Source organism: Corvus cornix, chromosome 4 (assembly GCF_000738735.6).
Source record: "Corvus cornix cornix isolate S_Up_H32 chromosome 4, ASM73873v5, whole genome shotgun sequence".
Classification (NCBI taxonomy): Eukaryota; Metazoa; Chordata; class Aves; order Passeriformes; family Corvidae; genus Corvus; species Corvus cornix.
Window position 1 is genome coordinate 46,663,768 of NC_046334.1, and position 19,891 is coordinate 46,683,658.

General features: G+C 36.1%; 1 protein-coding gene across 8 annotated transcripts in view; it reads right to left on the reverse strand.

Annotated features, from left to right (window-relative positions):
* The window catches only part of DCUN1D4 (defective in cullin neddylation 1 domain containing 4), a 42,022-nt gene that overhangs the window by 8,369 nt on the left and 13,762 nt on the right, over positions 1 to 19,891 (reverse strand). For 3 of the 8 annotated variants that reach the window (XM_039550827.1, XM_039550829.1, XM_019287023.3), the window contains exons 4-8: positions 15,676 to 15,790; positions 6,106 to 6,197; positions 3,758 to 3,828; positions 2,103 to 2,194; positions 1,115 to 1,223 (exon numbers count right to left, since the gene is read on the reverse strand). In XM_039550827.1, coding sequence (XP_039406761.1) covers positions 1,115 to 1,223; positions 2,103 to 2,194; positions 3,758 to 3,828; positions 6,106 to 6,197; positions 15,676 to 15,790 — 479 coding nt within the window. Of the gene's footprint in view, positions 1 to 1,114; positions 1,224 to 2,102; positions 2,195 to 3,757; positions 3,829 to 6,105; positions 6,198 to 13,831; positions 13,853 to 15,675; positions 15,791 to 17,086; positions 17,117 to 19,891 lie in introns of those variants that run through there. The other 5 variants (XM_039550826.1, XM_019287027.3, XM_039550828.1 and 2 more) reach the window with 3 other exon arrangements.

Genomic DNA, 19,891 nt, shown 5'->3' on the forward strand with positions numbered 1-19,891 from the left:
GACAGGCCATCAGCTGGTGCAGGTTTGCTCTCTATTCCAAATATTTCATCAGTATCTTGAACTTCTCGGGCAATGCCTTTGCATTTTACATTGAGCAAAACTGGCAGAACAAATCTTCATACAGCAAAGGAGGAATTAAGAGGCTGATACGGCTTTTTTTTCCCCTCTCATACTACTAACTAATCCCACGCATTTTTTTTATACTCAGCTCCAAGTTTCCTTGTTTAAAAGTGAACTACCATAAATTTGAATGCTGAGATGCAGAAAGCACTGAGGTGCCAAAAATCTGAGTTGCAAATGAGAGACTATTAGAACTGCTATCAGTTCAATTTCTTCTTATTTCTCTCATGCTACTTTTTTTTTGCTGCAGATTTTCTTAGTATTTTTAGTTCTCTTGCACTGAAATATGAGGTTCAGTTTTACCTTTTTATGTTAAATCTTCTGTACATTCCATCACATTAGAAAAACGGATGTCCAAATTCTATTTCAAAACGTTATTTCAGAAAATAAAGTTCTATTACTCTGTCCTAGTAGGAATAGTCTTATGTATATTATGGGTTCCATTACAGGAAAAATTTCATCAAAGCATGTTTTATAGCAGGAAGACTGGTATCAGGGTCTTTTTTAATAAATACTGAAAACATCATTAAAGCCATTCCAACAATCTTCTGAATCAGTATTTATATCATATCCAGCTTTTACCATGTTACCCATTTTTACCAGCTACTGAAATGTGTGAAGTGTCTTCCCGTTTTAAATATGTTTATGCTCACAAAATTCAGAGTAAGAAAAATCACAGTAATTATAAAGTCAGGGGAATTCAGTGGTCAAGTTCCAATATACAACAGAATGGGGCTTAAATGATTTCCCTGAAGTCATAAAATGGCTTGAGGCACAGACATAACAAAACATGTCACTAAACCACTAAACATTACACATCCAATATACTTTTCTGGTTTTGGCATCTTGCATATACTGTTTTAGAACACAAATGATTCCATTTGTTAGAAGCAATCTTGAGTGGCACCTTAAGAGAAACAAACTTAGAAGTACACAGTCTTTCAATTATTACTTATGACAGTAAAGTTTTTAATTTCAAATGCACAGTACTTACCCGTGCAAAGTCAAAGGCATATCTATAAATAAGTTTAAAATTGGTAGGCTCATTTAATAAAGATCTCAAGTAATCCAGAGAGTTTCTCAATTTTTCTGTAGTATCGCACCTATAAAACAAGCACCAAGTGGGTTTAGTCTGCATTCTTATAGAAATGTCTGATGTTCTAGGAAAGAATCTCTAACATGTATCCCCATTAACCTGTTCAAAACACATCACTCTGTACAGAGGCATGTTTTTGAGTCTGTCTGCATAAAATGTCTTACTAAACCCACGGTGTGAAACAAACTTGGATAAAGTAGCAAAGCCTTACACTGGGACTGGCTGGCTTCATAAAAAATGCACTCTCCAACAGATTGAACTAAGAGCTTGTCCATGCATGGCAAACAACAACCAGCTTGCAGTGAAATCGAAGCAGTGAAAAATACTTCTAAAGTCTTGCTGAAACTACAGAACTTCCTACACAGTTTTAGTAATTTTCTTCTGAAAGGTAAGTCAAAACAGTTCTTTCTTTCTCCAACTCTCTATGAAACATGGTTATTCATCTATACTTATGTTAATCCTGCCATAAAAACAAGCTCTTAACTGGAGACAGCAACTCTTAGAAAGAATAGTGGAGAGTTACAGAAAGGCTTTGTATTATTCAGCATTTTAAACCAGTCTAACAACATACCAGTATCTGAAAGATTTGTGCCATCCAGCAACAAAGATAGATGTCCTTGGGGACACAGAGAATGTCAAGCCTCATGACACTTCTCTTTTATCGAGACTGCAGACATTTCAATCCAACTCTATTTACATGTGCAACTTCAGGTTTCAAGTTGTCTCTAAGTGACCATATCATCATCAATCAGGTCAAAAACTTATGACTTCTACTCCATGGTAGAGCTCTCTGCTTTAGGTGTTATGAGTCAAAACACTGAAGTGTGTTTTTTCTGAAAAGCTGTGTTTACTATAACAAAGTTAAGAGAATTTTCAAGGCACTTACTGTAGCGATGTCATTCCTTTCAACCATTCTTGTAACGTAAAGTAGCCCATGTTTTGTGCATCCAACTTCCATGCTAGCACAAGCATAACTACCTGTTTCAAAGAGAAAAAAAATGGAGATGGAAGAGTTAACAAAAAGATCCATGGTTTCCAATAACCACTGTATAGTAGGCTACAAATGCTTTTACTTGTATAAGTGGGAAGTTCAGAACTTTGCTACACTATTTTAGAAGTTAAAAAAACCCTGTAAGTGACAAACCTGTACACAATCCAAACGAAGAGAAGGTAACAGTACAAATATATAGAGCAAACATCCACCCAAGCTATCAGTAGGGACTTCAAGGGGGTTTGCACAGTCATCTCATGAGCAATACAATGAGGAAGTCGGTGCAGAAGCTACAGAAAAGGTTTCCCAAAGTAACTACAAAATTTCAGTAGCAGTTTGACAAGTTATATCTGACATTTGTTAAACCTTCATCTCAATGAACCATCAGCTGCAATCCACAAAATTCAGTTATTTGAAAGCTAATAACGATCCCACAATCCAAGGAGATGTTAAGTAAAGCTAGAACAAGTAACATTAACACACATTCAAAGACAGGCTGATACATAAATACTTCCGTTTTGGTCAAAAGGAAACAGTCTTTCACCCCTCACACAGAAGACCAAAGCAATAAGGAATTTAGATAAAGCAATACCGTAAGATTATTATTATCTTACTCATCAACTTAAGAAAACACTTTTGACAAATACATGAAAGAAAAACTTGCAGGATAACTGACCCTGCCAACTAGGAGAAAAAAAGTAATTCAATAATGAAGTTATTTAAACTTGCAATTCAGCCATTATCTAACGTTAGTGCAGCTCTGTACAGCTTTTAATGTGAAATCAGAATACCTGGTTATATATCCAAATATCTGCATAAATCACAACATTTATTACTTTCATAAACTCTGAAATTAGCAAATTACATCTTATTTTTCCAGTACATCTTTCAAAGCCACAATTCTCATTTACTTATATGCTCCATGAATTCTAGAAAAGACACTATTTCCAAATGCATTTAAAGAACAATGATTAGGCACTAGGAAAAATCCTGTAAAAGGCAGAATTATTTTTAAAATTTTTTTCATATATATATATACACACACCCCCCTATAGAATATGTATCTGTAATATATTTATATTCCTTATTTGTTTTTTGAAATCGTATAATCGTAGTGCCACTACTGCCCACAACATTTGAAATACCTTTCTGTCCTAGGAAACCTAAAGGAAACACTACTTGTTTGTTAGTTGCTACATTAAATCTTGAATGTTGTCTCATTGTTCAGACAACCATCAGCTTTTTTTTTTTTTTTTTTTTTTTTTTTTTTTAAGATCTCTCTTTTTCTGGGGAGATTGAAGGTTGGTGTTAAAGTGAAAGAGAAGGGGTGGCAGCAAAGACAAATTGAGGTTTTAGAGGCTGACAGTCTGGGGGTTAAAATAATGGCAAGTTGTCCCCAAATGTGTTTCAAAACCTCCCTGGTTTATATTTCTTGAATTTTTTTAAACTCTCAAGAATTTTTAAACTCTTGGTGGAAAAGCAAGAGCTGTAAGACTGGCTCATGTACACCATAGCAGATGAGGCATTTTTTAAATGGATTCTGAACTTACATTTTCCGGTTCAACTCCAATGTCTTCACAAAATTTCTCCATACCTTCTGGCCCTACAATGTCATCTGTGCCTGCAAACAGAATGCACTTTACTAATCTCTAAAAATTAAAATAGCCTGTCCTTTACAGCACAAAAGAAGTGCAATCACACAGTACAACCTAACTTTCATACAGTTAGCTTGTTTTGACATGAAATAACTATTTCCATACTTACTATCAGACTTGGATACACTTAAATCTTTATCTCACCTTTGAAAACAGAGAAACTGTAGAACAACTTTTCATCCCTGCCAATTTTTCTACTCATTTACTGAGATAATCTTGGAAGTGTAAAGTAATAAGATTTTTAAGAAATGACTTAAGACTAACAGAACACCCACATAATATTACCATGCTTAAATGAGTGGACGATGTCTAGTGAAACTCATTTCTTGGCCTGAATCTCTACTGTTATCATAAGATCAAATCACATAAAAACATGATGTACAGGATACAAGACATTATCATTTCCAGAATCTCATTCCTCATTGTCTCATATACTATCTTTATATAATGTTATCCTGCTTATTCATATTGCTACACCATGGCCACATGTCATCTGAATAATAGTAACTGCAACAGGAAGGAAATAACGAATTAATTATTTCTTTGCCTACTTAAAAGGAAAGAAAGATTCAAAATATAAGAGCTATTAAAATGCACTACTAATAAAACATTAAATCAAGATTTTTCTAACTTCTATAATACTTCTGAAAAATTATACAGGCATTAAGAATTGTACTGTGCAATTCTGTTTTTAAATACATTTTAAGTATTTGAACTATTTTATTAGAATTATTTTACTCATGTTTAAAAGGGTTCATTTGAAAAAAAAATACAGGCTGAAATTCCTACTTTCCTCCAATATAAAGATCACATGTGCAAGAAAAACAGGGTTTATAAAGGGAAGATCAATCTGTATTTTATTATTAGGTGATCTATTCTAGAAATAACAAGGTTTAATTATCTTTTCCCATCTTCTCATCACAGCCTCTCAGTTCTCCAAGTGTACACAACAGCCTTTAAAAAGATTTGTTCTGTAATGCAAAAACACACCAAGGGAGGGATAAAAAAAAAAGAAATGCAGTGTCAACGTCCCCATACATAAAGACTTATGAAGCAAGAACAAGAGATTATTCCTTGAAAATTCCGTTTTTAGAATGTTACTCAATACTGTAAACAGAATCGTACTCTCCACTTTTCTGTGTTTTATCTTGGTGTGTGCATCCAGTGGAAACACCAAAGTTCTTTCACAAACAGCCTTCCTTTCATCCTTTCTTTCCATGAAAGTCTTGACAAAAATGAGTCATGCCTGTTGCTAGAGTAAAAAAAATAAATCAAGCTGGTCAAAACAGCAGAGAACCTAACAGGTTAGATTTGCCTTGAATTTGTCTGAATCTCCTCTCACAGACTGCCACAGACAAGTGAGATCTCAAAGTATTTAATTTCATTTATGTAATTTTATTCGGAGAAAAAAATGGTTTATTACATCAAATTAAGTCAGTCTTGATTATGTTTAAGAAGTAGACAAAACAAAAGAAGCTGTGAGACATGTTAACCAAGACAGCACCAGAAAACTACAAGATGACATTAAACATCTATTTAATTTCTTTTTAGTCTTTACAGTTATGGGATCATTTTTACCCATACTTTCAGAAAAGCACATGCAGGAAAACAAATACAACAACCACTTCACTAATAAAGGAGCATCTTTTGTGACCACAGACCGTAATTAACATTCCTAGAAGTAATGTCTGAAGAAAGTTCTCACAAACAAGGACAAGAATAAGTAATACAGACTACCTTCCCTATACCTTGTGATGGAAAACTATCTGATAAAACTAGTATGGGATATTTGAATCCATTCACTTCTTTGCTTGAAACCCTAAGCACCAGATTCACAGCAGGAACAAAACTAACATTACTACCTCCCTCACCCTTTGGGTGTTTTTAATTAAAGACACACCATTTCTCCTGAGGCTAGTTCTGTACTGTTCAGCGCTGTCATGGCAGATGACAGAAAGGTAACAGCATTTTCAACAGAAGCACAGCTTTAACTGTAGATTAGAATAGTAAAGCACGTATTTCAAGTTACACACCTTCTGTATTCTTTTTATAGGATATAGACAAAGACAAAATTGAACCTTGAACTCTTCAACCTCATGCTACACAGAATATTAGGAAAGTTTCTCTAAGACTTTTACAAGAAATCCTTTATATCCAGTCTTTCAAAAGCTCAGCCAATGCAATTTTCATATTACAATATAAATTAAATTGTTATAGGTAGGAAATTTGCATCTCACACTTACCTGCATATTCATAGAACCATTCCAAGCATCTCTTACTTGAAAAGACTTCTTCCTCTGCTTTTATTCTAGTTGAATCGTATTTTCTATACATACTTAGAAAAAAGAAAGAGAAACAAGTAATTATTTCATCAATTTTTTTTAAAGTCAACAGCCACTCTCAGCAGAAACATTATTCCTTCCAGTTTACCCAACATTCTGTCCTCATATCCAGTCATTTGGAACACTTGCTTAAGAATCATTGAAGCTAAATACTTTGCTCACTGTCATACTTCCATTGATTTATAATCATTACCCATGTAAACCACCTTCCCCTAAAACAAGTACAGATGAGTTCAAATTCAACCCCAAACTGTTCTGTGTAAGTTCACAGTACAGCCCTGCCTTACACCACCAGTTACCACAGTCAACTGATGGGCTGCAATCTGGCTGTAGGTCTAAGGCCAGAGCAATTCCATGGCACAGTCAACACAGGTGCTACCTCTAAGTGCACACATACTTTGTGCACTTTGAATTATTAACTAAAGAGAACTGCAAATACTCATTTTGCTGCCTCAAAAAATGCTACAAAAGGCACAAAGGCCAAAATAGACATGATCTACACTTATATTATTCTAAAGCCAGTAAGTTGGTAACACGGAAGAACCACAGAAAAAAGGTTAAAAGTCCTCAAGGAACGTCATTTATCATGGAGTAAAGAATCATCTGAGAAGCTGGCCCCTTTCCCCAGAGACTACCAGCAAAAGCGAAGTGCTCTTCTCCTTTGACAAGAAGTGTAAGGAACTTTAACTACACTAAGGAAAAAAATTTAGTATCTGAAACACCTAAAGCACAGAAAACATAGACAGAAATTGAAGGGTTACTCCACCCCAGTTAGAACTTCTGAAACAGGGACAGTATCATTTGTGCCTGCTAGAGGAAAGAGACTCAGCAGTCCAAGTAGTTATCCACTGCTGCATATGCATTCTGTGATCCATTTCCACCACTCTTCAGTAGCTTGGGCTCATAAAGGCTGAAAAGAGCAACAAATAAATGGTTTAATCTAGAGGAGGTAGCCAAGAACAGCTCTGTAAGTGTTCCAAGCATGCAGAGCTTCCTCTCACAATGTCAAATCCAGCTGGGGAAGGACAATGAAGCAGCTAACTGGTTCAAGGAGAATTTTGAAACAATTTGAATAATGAAATTAATTTGGAGTTGATTTCATCACTGTTTTGTCCTTCTAGAACGACATGTAAAAGACACCTATATTTATAAACTTAGAGTACACTGATCCCACTATCCTCCACCTAGCTCAGCTATCAGCTGTGAGAACTGTAGCTAGAAGTTAATGGCACACGGATCATTCTGACAGGAATTCAAAGAAATATTTCATGTTTACTGTGATAGTTCCTTTAAAGCAGCTAACCTTTAGAAAAGTAATACTAGTCAGAGCAAAATGATAAATTGCTAATTGGAAGATAAATACAAATGAGGCTCTTAAGAAATTTCTTAAGAAAAACTGACTCTGTACTGAAACACACTGATCTGCAACAAACTGGAACACTGCACAGAAATGTCAGCCATACATGTTCCAAACATATATTCATACACCCACAATTTCAGATTTGGGGTTTTTTTCCCATTTTGAAAATACTCTTTTCCTATTTGAATTACCTATTTTGCATAAGCTTTACTGAAGTTGCAAAGGAAAAGGCTGACAGCATCGCTCAGTAAGTAAGGAGCTAATCCAGAAGGTATAAGTCTGAGTTAGAGTAATTTTTTTTTTTTAATACGTCTGATAACATTTTCATACTTGCAGAATGAACTGTGATTATGAAAGACCTATCCAATAATTTTTAGGCTATTCTGAATTCAGAGCAATCAAGACAAAGAAAGGAGGCATTCTGCCACTTTGGCAAAAGTCTTAGTTATTCAGTATCCCCATTTTGTCACAAACGTGACAAACACCAAGCAGAATACCAAGTTGGAAACTGTAGCAGGAGCTAGTCAACATCTTTATTTTATTCTCCTTATTCAAGAAGTCTGTAAGAGTATTGCTGAGATCGAGGACATGGCAAAGCTAATGAGGTTCACAAAGGAAGATACTTATCACAAGACTCAATGCTTTTTCTTACAAAGGAATGATAACCAATTGCCTTGCCCTACTTATTCATATAACTCATCAATACATTAAGCTGTCAGTGTGCAAACAGTGGATTTAAGAAGGAATCCTCAAGAAACCGACTTGACACAGCTTTAAGTCATCCAGGTACTTCAGAAAATAAGGTTTCCTGCATCTACAAACGGCAGAGCTAAATACTGCAGCCTGAAACAAGACATCAGTGCCAGAATTATGTGTAATAGGAATGGTGAGCAAGAACAGAAAAAACCAGCCCTTTTTATACACTCTGCATCTGCACATAGCAGGTTTCCAGACAACTGATATGAGATTGAAAGTCACTTGTTGTGTTTAAGGCTAAGGTCACAGTTTGGAACTGCAGGAAGTAACAACAGTAATTACTCAATCCATGTGCCCAACATATGGCCAAGTAACTCCAGGGAAAATGCTCTCTCCTGAAACTTATGATTGTTCAAAAAGCTCAATACCTGACCACTGCAGTTCAATTCTTGAGAAACCAGAACTGATTACAGATATTCTAGTTTGTGCCAGTTCACAAGTTCAGAAGATAAAGTCAAAAGGGATATAATCTTGAGCTATCCCCCTCTATGCTACAAGCTAATTAGTCAGACATGCATTAACAGTGTGGGTGACATTATCACATTTATAATGAAAACAGACTATGCATGGCCAGAACTATAAAACCATGCCACAAAAACAGCTGATGAGTCTCAGATATCTTGGATGCCTCAGCCTAAAGGAACTAATAGTAGATTACATATTCTGCAAGACAAGATCACTTGAAAAAAAGTACGGTAAAAATGAGTAACATCAATACCAACTCAGAATTAGGGATCTCATGCATAAAGACGAACCCTTTTCTCTCCCTGCTTACTCCAAACATTCAATGAGTTTCTTACCCCAGTCTAGCCAAGCCAACTATTTCTACTAGCAAGAGACTCCTAATATCTGAAGTGCTTAGTGAAGCAAGATGAGTGGGGAGATGCAAGCAAGTAAAGCAGAGACAAGCCTCTGAGATTACTCAGCCTAGGACAACTTGGTTCAATCTGGCGGCACAAAGTAAAGGCATTTTCAAGGACTACATCCACTGAACTATCATTAATATGGATTTGATTCTCTCAAGAACCATATATGCAGAGGAAAAAACCAAAAACTGCCAGACACATGTGGCATCTATTTTGTATCTTGCAATATTCCTCACCTCCTTGGTATTTCTCAGGACATACTGCAAGATGATGTGCCTTGTCTTTGTTCTAATGACAGCATCTCTTGCTATGCAGAAAAATACAAACTGCCAGAGTGCACAGGGTAGATATCTGAATACTTTGTGAGTATCAAACATCTACTGAACAGATCTGAGTTTCAAACAGCAGGTCCTCAAGGGCTCACAGCTTCCTCAAGATGACCAGCACCAGTACCTTCAAACAGATGGACAACCATTATGCCAACCAAGTTCTGCTTGGTAATTCACTTCTGTATTGATGGTCTGTAAGAGGAAACTGCAGTGTCAGTCATACACCAGATGTGAAAGAACACATTGCCAAAAAAAAAAAAAAAAAAAAAGGGTGAGGGGACAAGGTGCAGGGGTCAGGGGAAAAGTAAAAAATTCAAAAAGATGCCTTCCATAAAGGAAGGGCAAATGAACAGACCTGGTACTTTTGGTACCAGAATTTGTACCACTGTCAAAGAATGCTGACACTGAAACAGGATTGCTAAAGGGCATTTTCTCCATCATCAGTTAGAAAGGTGCATGCACAATTTTTCCCCAGTGTCTGCTATACCTGTCACTACCAGAAATACCAAATTCAGAACCTTTGTTTTTAGAATTACCCTTCCATTTCTGAACCATGTCATGATACCCATCAGGAACAGCAAGAAAAAAAAAAGTATTATCTATAGGCATAAGTATGTATTTGCCTCTCAGATGAAACACACATGTAGGTACAATAACTCAGAAAAATCTTCACTTGAAAAATAGTATTTTTTGTTAGTTTAGCATGACACTGCGTCAAGACAGTGACAGCTATATACAAGCTATTTGTAACAAGTAGCTCTGTAAGGAGCATTTAGGTTTTTCTCTTTTATTATCTCTAATAGCCATTCTGTCAACTAGCACGAGGAAAGAATGTAGGACAGGGCAGGGCAAAAGCAACATGAGATAACCTGCCTGAATTTTGTAAAAGTGGTATCAGTTACTTAACCACATCAAAATGAAATAATTTTCTCAGAGATGCTTGCACGTCCATCATGACGTAAGAGCTGACTCATAACATCCATGTTTAAACTTATATTTGAAATATAGGGAATTGTAATATACCAGCAATAAAGGTAAGACAATGTAGTTTATAACTGAAAGTGTTATAGGCCAACACAAACAAAAAAAAAAATTTAAACTGAGTGTCTAAGGTATTTCATCCTTCTTTGAACATATGGTCATCCACGTATTTTCCAGATTTTCTTCCCTTCCTAACCGATTTGGTGGGAAAGCAAAAGCATGAAAATTCCATACAGCTTTTATGGGGTGACTAGGCAAGTCATTGTAAGAGCTGATGGTTGCTCACAGCAAAAAGAACAAGGTAAGGGCAATTCCCTTCAACCCACTGCAGTCTTCAAAGCTGGGTTATCCACTGCTCTGACCATGTTTCACCTGTACTGGAGTTGGTTAAATCTCCACCCACAGCCCCTCCCACTGCAGCAACTCTGGGCTGTGTAGTTCCAGAATACTCAAACCATGATCAGTGAAAACATGGAGTCTAGGTCACACAAAATACTCTCTCCATGGTAGAATCTGGTAATAATTCATTGAGGAGGAAAAAAAAGAAAAGAAAAAAGGAAGGGGAAAAAAGCTACATTTAATACGGTAAGTCAAAAGTTAACCTCTCATGAAGATCAACAGCCTGGTTATTTCAGATGGCCAATGCTAACTGAATGAAGACATCAAGAAACTCACCAACAGAAGCTTTGTTTCTAAGCAACCAGAATTTAATCAAAATCTTTACTGGATTTTGTTTGAGTTTTTGGATTTTTGTTCAAGTAGCTGAACTGAGTAACTAATTGCTTCCAGATTATTTATATTTCAAAACATGCAAACTTATGATTGAAGAAGATGCCCCATACTACTTCCATTAATACTAATTAATTTAAAATTTTGGCTGAGAATTTTCATCAATGCAGCACAATGAAAGTATTTTAATAAAGCCTTATCTATTCACTCACAAATATGATTCTAGCAATAATTTCATTAAAACTGTAGTAGAAACAGAAGGGTGGGAGAAGAGATGTTTTGCAACTTGCAAGAGGTGACAAAAACTGTTTAAAGCAACCCTCAGGACCAACTTACTTGACTGTTAAGTTTTATGAATGAATATGCCTTATCTCTCCCTGTTTCAAGACTTACAATCAAATCTAATCTGTTAAATGTTTGGAACTTTATCAGGCTTATTTAATGGGCAGTATGTGTAACAACACACATGCTGATAGTCACATGTCCAGTTTAAGAGAAGTGCACTGAAAAGCTACAGAAAAAGGAAAAACTACACTTGTGTGTACCTGAAAATCCCTACTTCAAGGAAAAAGATCTACACTTTTATAACAGCTGGGAACACAGGCGGTCTGCATGGGGCAGGACCAAAACAGCGAGTAAACAACAACAGAACAAAAACCAAACCAATTCTCAACACCGAAGGTTTTGAAAACTTTGGAAGTTAGTACACCCCATGTTAATGACACCATGTTTTCAAAAATTACATTTTTCCACTACAGAGCATGGAATTTAAAATTCAATAAAGAAAATCTGTTTTTCATGTTAGTAGGCCCTTTTGTGGTTCCTACACACATAAAGGTAAACTGATAGAAAACATTTATCTAATTGTTTGAAAACATAAATTTCAGGGAAGTAGATAAATATTCCTAGTTTTCATCCTCCTAAGGTGGCAATATGCATGACTGCAAGACTTTTGTCCTCAGTGTGATTCCAGAATAAGGAGTAGAATTATTTTTTAAATGAGACTGTAAAAAAATTAAGACATTCATATACACTGCTCATTTTTCCCTAAGGAAAAATAACAATATTTGGCTAGATATTGTGTAACAGATAAATAGCATTAGAAAATTACATAGTGAGGAGTATCTTTTTACCTAGCAAGTATCTTTACATGAATCTTGCTTTACCTTTCTGAAGATGCTTAACACAGTGATGGAAGTGCCATGTACAGAAAACGTAATTTTAACTCCAATTTGAGAATACTCTATACTGTGACAGTTTTAAGTACAATAAAGTCAAGACTGTGATATTGAGATAAAAATACAAACTAAGTCTTCAAGTCATTATGTTCAGGTTAGCACATGCTAAACTGTTTACTTCCAACAGCTATTCTTTAAGGCAAGATAAATCTTACTGTGATCTATAAAACACTTGATTTCTTTTTATTATACATCACCTGGTATAAAAATTCCCTCCCACTGAAACATTGCAGTCATGCATGGTTCAAGGTGATGCTATGAACATTATTTAAGAGAATTCAAGCTCTTATTATGTCAGGGTGGAATACAAATGAAGATGTTTGGAATCTTCCATAATCAGTCTATGCACTAGACTGGCATTTCCAAATAATTTCACAACAACTAGATTTGTTCCTATAAATGTTTTTCCTCAATTGCCTGTGCATTCCACTAATGCTTCTGAGATGAGGCTGTATTCCTAACAGCCTGGAAGTAAGGGTATAAGATGTGTTTAAGTTTATGACTTTAAGAATCTTTAGAAACTACCTTCTCTTTCAGCATAGAGACCTGCTGAAAGAAACTTCGTGAAAGAATGCATATCTAAAAATATTACTATCAGATTTGAAGACATTATAGGAGTGAATCAAAAATAGTGAAGACTGAAAATATCACCCAACAAAACAATCCATGTACAGATTTAAAAAAACGATACTCTTTTTTTAATGGACACACCAGGAGAAATCAACATTCAGTCTCAGCTGTGGTAACACCCCTGATGATGACATCCTTTGAAAATCTTTGGACTACCGCCCAATATTTTCACACTGAGAACAAACAGGAGACTTGCAATTACTGAATTTGTTAATGTTGACCCTATAAGTATGCCACTGTAACTGAGAAACATACAAAAATTTATGTCATTCCATTAAGTATTTGAGGTGACAAATCACTTCTGTTAGGAAATACAGTCTTTTCTGGAGAGGACACAGTGTAGTTTTTCAGGCACTGACTGCCCTTCTTCACTTCATACAGAATCCACACAGACTAATGTCCCTTGAAGGCTTATCCTGAGTTACTAGAACGCAGCTTCTAGGAAGTCTGTCTCTAAAACAGAAGCTGAGAACTGGGCCTAGGAGCCCCTTATTCTATGAACTGGCATTCCACCATCCATACTATTTTTACTGTATATAGCATTCTCTGCACAGAGTGTAAGCAGAACTGGCTTTGCAAATAACTAGGTATGCTACAGGACACTGCTGTAGAGCTTCCAGATTTCAGACCGATTCCTGCTCGACTAACTGAGATGTCTGATCCAAAACCCAAACTTGACAGGTATGAACTCCACCTGACAAAACAAGCATGGAAGTAGGAGACTGCTTTTTCACTAACCTGATCACAGAAGGTTACAGGAGTAAAAATCCTTCCTTGGAAGAAAACAGAGCTTCAAGACCAAGCTGAATGTCCAGCAAATAATTTCATATTGTCAGTCATGCTGAAATAAAAAACTGTTTTCTTGAAGACCAAAACAAAAGAAACACTCTGGGAAGCAGAGAAAGCTCAAAAACCTTTAGAAGAATGAAGTCAGATAAAAACTGGAACCACATCAGAGGATATTACCCCATGGTTCATGACTAGCAGATCTGGTTTCTCCTCCAATTCTAAAAGCAGGCTGAGGTCTTCCTTTTAATAAAGACTTAAATGGCAGTAGAATGAAGACTAAATGCATTAGTTACAAACTGAGAGGCAGATACAAAAAAAATCCTTCAAATTACATTTTCAACAAGCTCTTAAAAACTATTAAATATGTAGTATTGATAGAGAAAAAAAATCATGTCTTTATAATTTTCTTATGTCATTACACAAATCAGTATCTCTTACAGACAAGCTTACTTTTTAGGGGGTTGCTTTTTTCTATCATCAGTGTCTTGGCTAAGGTAGATAAGAGTTCAGTTTTGTGAACCTCTCTATATTCTAGAAACGTTCTGTCCTCATACTGCTTCCATATTGTATGGCTATCTTTGAATAAGCTGTAATGTCCTCTATCAACTATTTAGCTTTTATATTTCATTATTTCTGAAAAGCAACACAAAACATTAAGAACATGAACTGCTTTTTCGTTCTAGTTAGTGTTACAAAGCAATGAAAGAGAGTTGAAATCTTTCTTCTGCATCAACAGATCATTTAATAAATTCCAGTGCAGTTACAGTTGTGCAACCCCATTAAACACAATGGAGTTATGGGGGCATGACCAGACGCTTAATTTGGCTACCAGTATTTTTCTTACTCATGCTAGAGTATAAAAAGGAGAGTACCCAGCCTGATTTCAGGCTGACAGTTAGGAGAAAAATGCCTCTTTTAACCTTCCAGAAGGTACTTGCTATGGAAGTGTGTGTTTTCTGAGACACCAGTAATACATGAATGTAATAGAGCTCAAATTCCACTGACTGATGCAGTGGCAAGCAAACTTTCTAGTTGTATAAGCCACTTTTCAACATCAGAACAGTCCTACATCTATCATGCAGGATTGTACAGTTCTATACTCCCACAAGTTCTGAATTTAGTCCACATAAATAGTGATTCCTGCACACAGGGAGCACATTCAATGGTTTCTGAATGACTCACTCAACATACTACACATACTGGAAATCCAACATTTGCAGAGGTCTCAGCTATCCAATACCTATGCCAAAGAATACACTGTTCATGTTATAACCTAGTTGGCTTCTGTTGTCCAGTGAGAAGCGCCTCAATAACCACTGAACCACTGGCTATCACCTTACCTGGACAATTTCCCCTTACATGATCAGTATCAAATCACAACAGGGAGAGACCAGCAGGATTTCAAGTAAGATCTGAGTGGACTATAATTACATTCACTTTTCTTACAGGCTGGAGATTGGTAATGCCCAATCCAGATCTTATGCATGTATATGGAAAAATACTATTGCATCTCCTAAAAGTTGTTTTTGAACAAACAAGTATGTATTTTGACAGCTGGCAACTAGAGCAAGGAGAAGTTCCCTGCATGCTTCTTGTACAACTAGAGAAAGGTGAGATGCAAACTGAACCTACATATACTTATCAATATCCCACAGTTCAATCATCAGCTATGGTTCCACATTGAGAAACCAAGCAAATTTCAATATAATTTCCATTAGTATTTAAACACATGATATATCAGCTATTCAACTTCAGATATTCCATCAGTCTTAGCTCATGGTAAGATGACATACCCATCATGTCTACTTTTCTTAGCAGATAAATCATCTCCTGCTGCAGGTCTCCTCTTTTTCCTTGGAGGCATCACTTTACTAAAGCAGTCTGATGAACTGCAAGACCGGAGACTTCCTACAGAGGGAATTAAAAACACCAGCACAAAGAAATGAAACTGTTGCAGACCAGTTAAACTGTGTCCACTAATAGGCATATTACAATGGGAAGGGAAGGGAAGAAAGTTAGTGGATTTAAAAATTATAAAATAAATGGTCTCCTTTCAATAGCAAAATCCATCTCACTTTTACATGGTATTCTATGACCAGATTTCCATTAAGGTCAAAAGTTACAGTAAAATGTAAAGTAGCACTAGTATTACTTCAGTCTAACAGCAGTCAAGAACTGAAACTATCCTGAAGAAGTATTAAAGTCCTCAAAAAGTCATCCTTATTTTTAGTCATTTATTCAAATCAGAACTTCTAAGAGTTGATCATTGCTTTTTGCAACACAGATGTGAGTGAGCACCTACCTCTAAAAAACAGAACCCTTTCTTTTCAAGCCCCAAGCTTTTTGTGATACAGAGAGCAAGAGGTAGGAAAGGTTTTGTTTGTTCTCTGGCAAAAGGGTCTTTTTCAGGTTTTTTGGGAGGTTTTTTTTTTTGTATTGCACGGACAGGAAGAGACATTCAGCAACCACCAGGGAAAAAAAAATAAGTGGCTGGCTGTATGATTTGGACTGAATAATTCTCAAAGAATAAGGGTCCCCAAGTAGGAAACAGCCAATTCAAGACACTGATGCCAATCAGGTGGCAGTCTTTCCATCCCCTTCTCTCAGCTACATACTCCTATGTCTCTGGTAACTCTTCAGTGTGCCAATCCAGCTCACCAAACCTGTATATAATTAACCAAAGAAAAAGAGAGTAACAACTTTCTGTACATTAGCACAAGAAAGAGCACAGGACCAGCCCTTTTGACCACAGCAAGTCATTAAACTGCTTTTGCTGTCTCATGAAAACAGTAGGCTAACACTCTGGGCAAAATTTTGTCCTACTTTCATATGCTGAAGACCACATTGACACCTGAGAAAGGTGTGTGTAAGAGCAGCTCAAAGAGCTATCAAAGCTCTAAGTGTTACACAGAGAATTTTAAAAGAAAAGGAAGAGAGAAGTGAGGTATAAAAATTCAGACACAAAGTGATGCCAAGAAATATGCAAGAAAATATTAAGAACTCCAGCATTCCTAAGCTACCTTCTCTTTGCTACAACAGCATCCAAGTTTAGCTATGCTCAATTAAGATGCCCACAAAATCTTATATCTTACGTCACAGCACAGAAGCAAGCAATAAAATGTTGACTACTTTTTGACACCAAGGGAACAGACTGAAATCAGAGGCCCAATTCCCAACAAATACTGACAGCAATCTTTTGCTTACCTATTCTTCGAATCTTTGAAAGGCTCTCTCCTGTTATAGGAGAAACACATGTAAGGAACCTTACAGCCTCACAGGCTTTGCTGCATGCACGTCATTTCAAACATGCACGGAAACTCTTACACATAAGAAAGTACAGGTTTTTCTAGTAATATGTAAGATGTTCAAACCAGTTTTTATATCAAGATGAATTAATCTGGTTTCAACTAATAAAGCTTTTGCACTAAGCATGCCTTCTTTGGTCTTATTTTTATATTAATTTCTTTCAAGAAGAGAATTAATCTCTCTAGTTCAATAAAAACTCTCAAAAAAATTCTTCCTACATATTCTTCTTTTTTTAACCCTAGAGCTCCCTCGCCAGCATTCTCCCAGGAAAGTATGGCCATACACTACCTTTTTTGAAAGAGAATTAAGAGCATTGTAAATTCAAATTACCATTTAACTACTCATAAAAAAAACTTGCAAGTGTTACACTCCATAAACTATTACCACATGAAAAAATCTTAATGGCTGTGTCAGAAGAACATACTTCTAGAAGCACTGTCAGAATGCATTATAAAAGGAAATTGACAACAATAATATTTATTTTTGTCTCACCAATAGCAGATATATTTGAAACAGGTAAGCCAGAGACCATAAAAAACTCACAGTGCACCCAATGCATTTTACTACAAATTAAACGAACTAAGGAACCTGACCTGCTGAATGTTATTTGTTCCATCTGAATATGCCTGCACATTAATGACACTGAAACACTGTGTTCTCCTAAGTTATTGAAACTGTGATACTTTATCATTTAGAACAAATTTCTAAAGACTCTGTTAGCAGGTATTTTTTGAAAGCCTACACAGACTAAAAACACTTAAGATGACAGCAGAACTTAAGAGATGGCTACAAAGAGCCAACAGACTTAAGACACATGCTGAACTTAATAAATGAAAAACGTGATAGGGAACACCTTTGGAAAATATGTATGTACTTGAGTACAACCTGTAGCTATCTCATTCCTCTGAAAGCAAATGGATTGTTTTTAAGTGCCTTTCTTTAAAAAGAATAGAAATCCATTTGCGATAGCCACAGGCTTTGGATGCTGGTAAAATGCAAGAAAAAACACACCTCCCCCTTATATCCCCCAAGTTTGCGCAGTTTACTGGTCAGTTGATTGTGAAAAGAAATATGCAAGGCCTATGTGAAAAGAGAAGCATAGCAAAAGATAAAAATAAAATAAATAAAAGCAAAACAAAACAGTTATAGAACAGAGAAATCATTTTGTCAGACCTGCAACCCCATACAAACCAAAGAATTTAACTCAAGAATTTCTGTTTGGACTCTTTGCCTCCTTAAATGACAGGATATTTCTAAGAAGACTGGTGAACTTGTTTTAAAGGTTTAAACTGATAACAGAATTCACTACAACCCAATTTCTCCAATGACTCCTATGAAAAACTTGTACCCTTTTTGGTTTGAATGTATCTAGTTGCAGCTCTCAAACTGATAGAAAAGGGAAGAAAAGAGACAGCTCAGAAATTGGTAGGTGGCTATTAAATGCACACACACACTGCCCTCACACACTGACAGCACACAAACACTAGGTGGACAAACATATTGTACATGCTTTCAGAGACTTAACATCTTAATAACTGAGGTTTGGACCAAGTCTTCACTAGGCTTTAGCTGTTGAATAATCTCTAAACTACTAAAAAACACAGTGTAAGAATTTTCATTTCAAAGTATTTCTTTTGTTACTAAAATTGGTATATTAAATTTGAGGAGCAGTTATAATTTTTCTGTAACGGCAGCAGAATGTTCCTATCTTTCATTTTCATATAAAGCTAAAAAGTATAAGTTTGGGTTTTTTTTGTTTGAACTCCCGCAATTTCTTAATTTACAGTATAACTCACTAAGTAGCAGCAGTACTAACCTTTCCTACACAGAGCTTGCTAATTCTAAATGTAATTTCTAGGTCTAGCACTGCACAACTAATTTCACTTCCATAAGATCTGACCATCTGCAAACAAACATGCAGCTACCTCTGACTACATGCAAAGTTTGACAGAATTTTACTTACCAAGTGCAGCTTTGCTGATGTGATTATCTTCCAAGTTTCTCACTCCTGGGTCTCAACTCAAGACTGGCAGAACCCTCCTAGTTCTCACTGGTTTTTGGACACTTGAAGCTAGCATTTTCAAGGTAGAGCCTCCAAATGGCTGCTGAATAGGCCACCACCAGCCAAAAGCCTGCCGAGTTTAAATGCTGTTTGCCAAACATCCTATTCAGTACTTCCACATTTGCAGGAGACAAAGCTTCCAAAGGGAAGTATCAACTCAAGAGCTAAAATTCACCCTAGGAAATTTAAAACAATATACAAAATAGAACCCACAAGGGAGGGACAGTCCTAGAATAGCAACAAAACCAGAATTAAAAAAAAAAAAGGGAAAAAAAAGTCAATGAAGAAGAACTCTACAAGCTGTGCCCCTACAGAAATGATTTACAGGCATGGAATTTTCACCTTCTCTCTAGATAAAGTGTGTGAGTAATCCTGCTCTTCTGATGCTTCAGTAGAAGGATGCTTCAAAGGAAAAATAATTAAGAACTGTGAATGCTGAAGTAATTGGGAAGATAGAGCTGCTCACTTAATAATGCAACAAGACCACCACAAGCAGAGTTAACAATCATCAATTTTCAGATGAGAAAACTAAGATACTCATCAAAACATTAAACAACTTGCAATCCTGTTGTAAAAGGAAAAATCATCTTCTCTGTCTTGAATTCCACACTACAGAATTGCTTTGGACTCAAGAGGGGTTT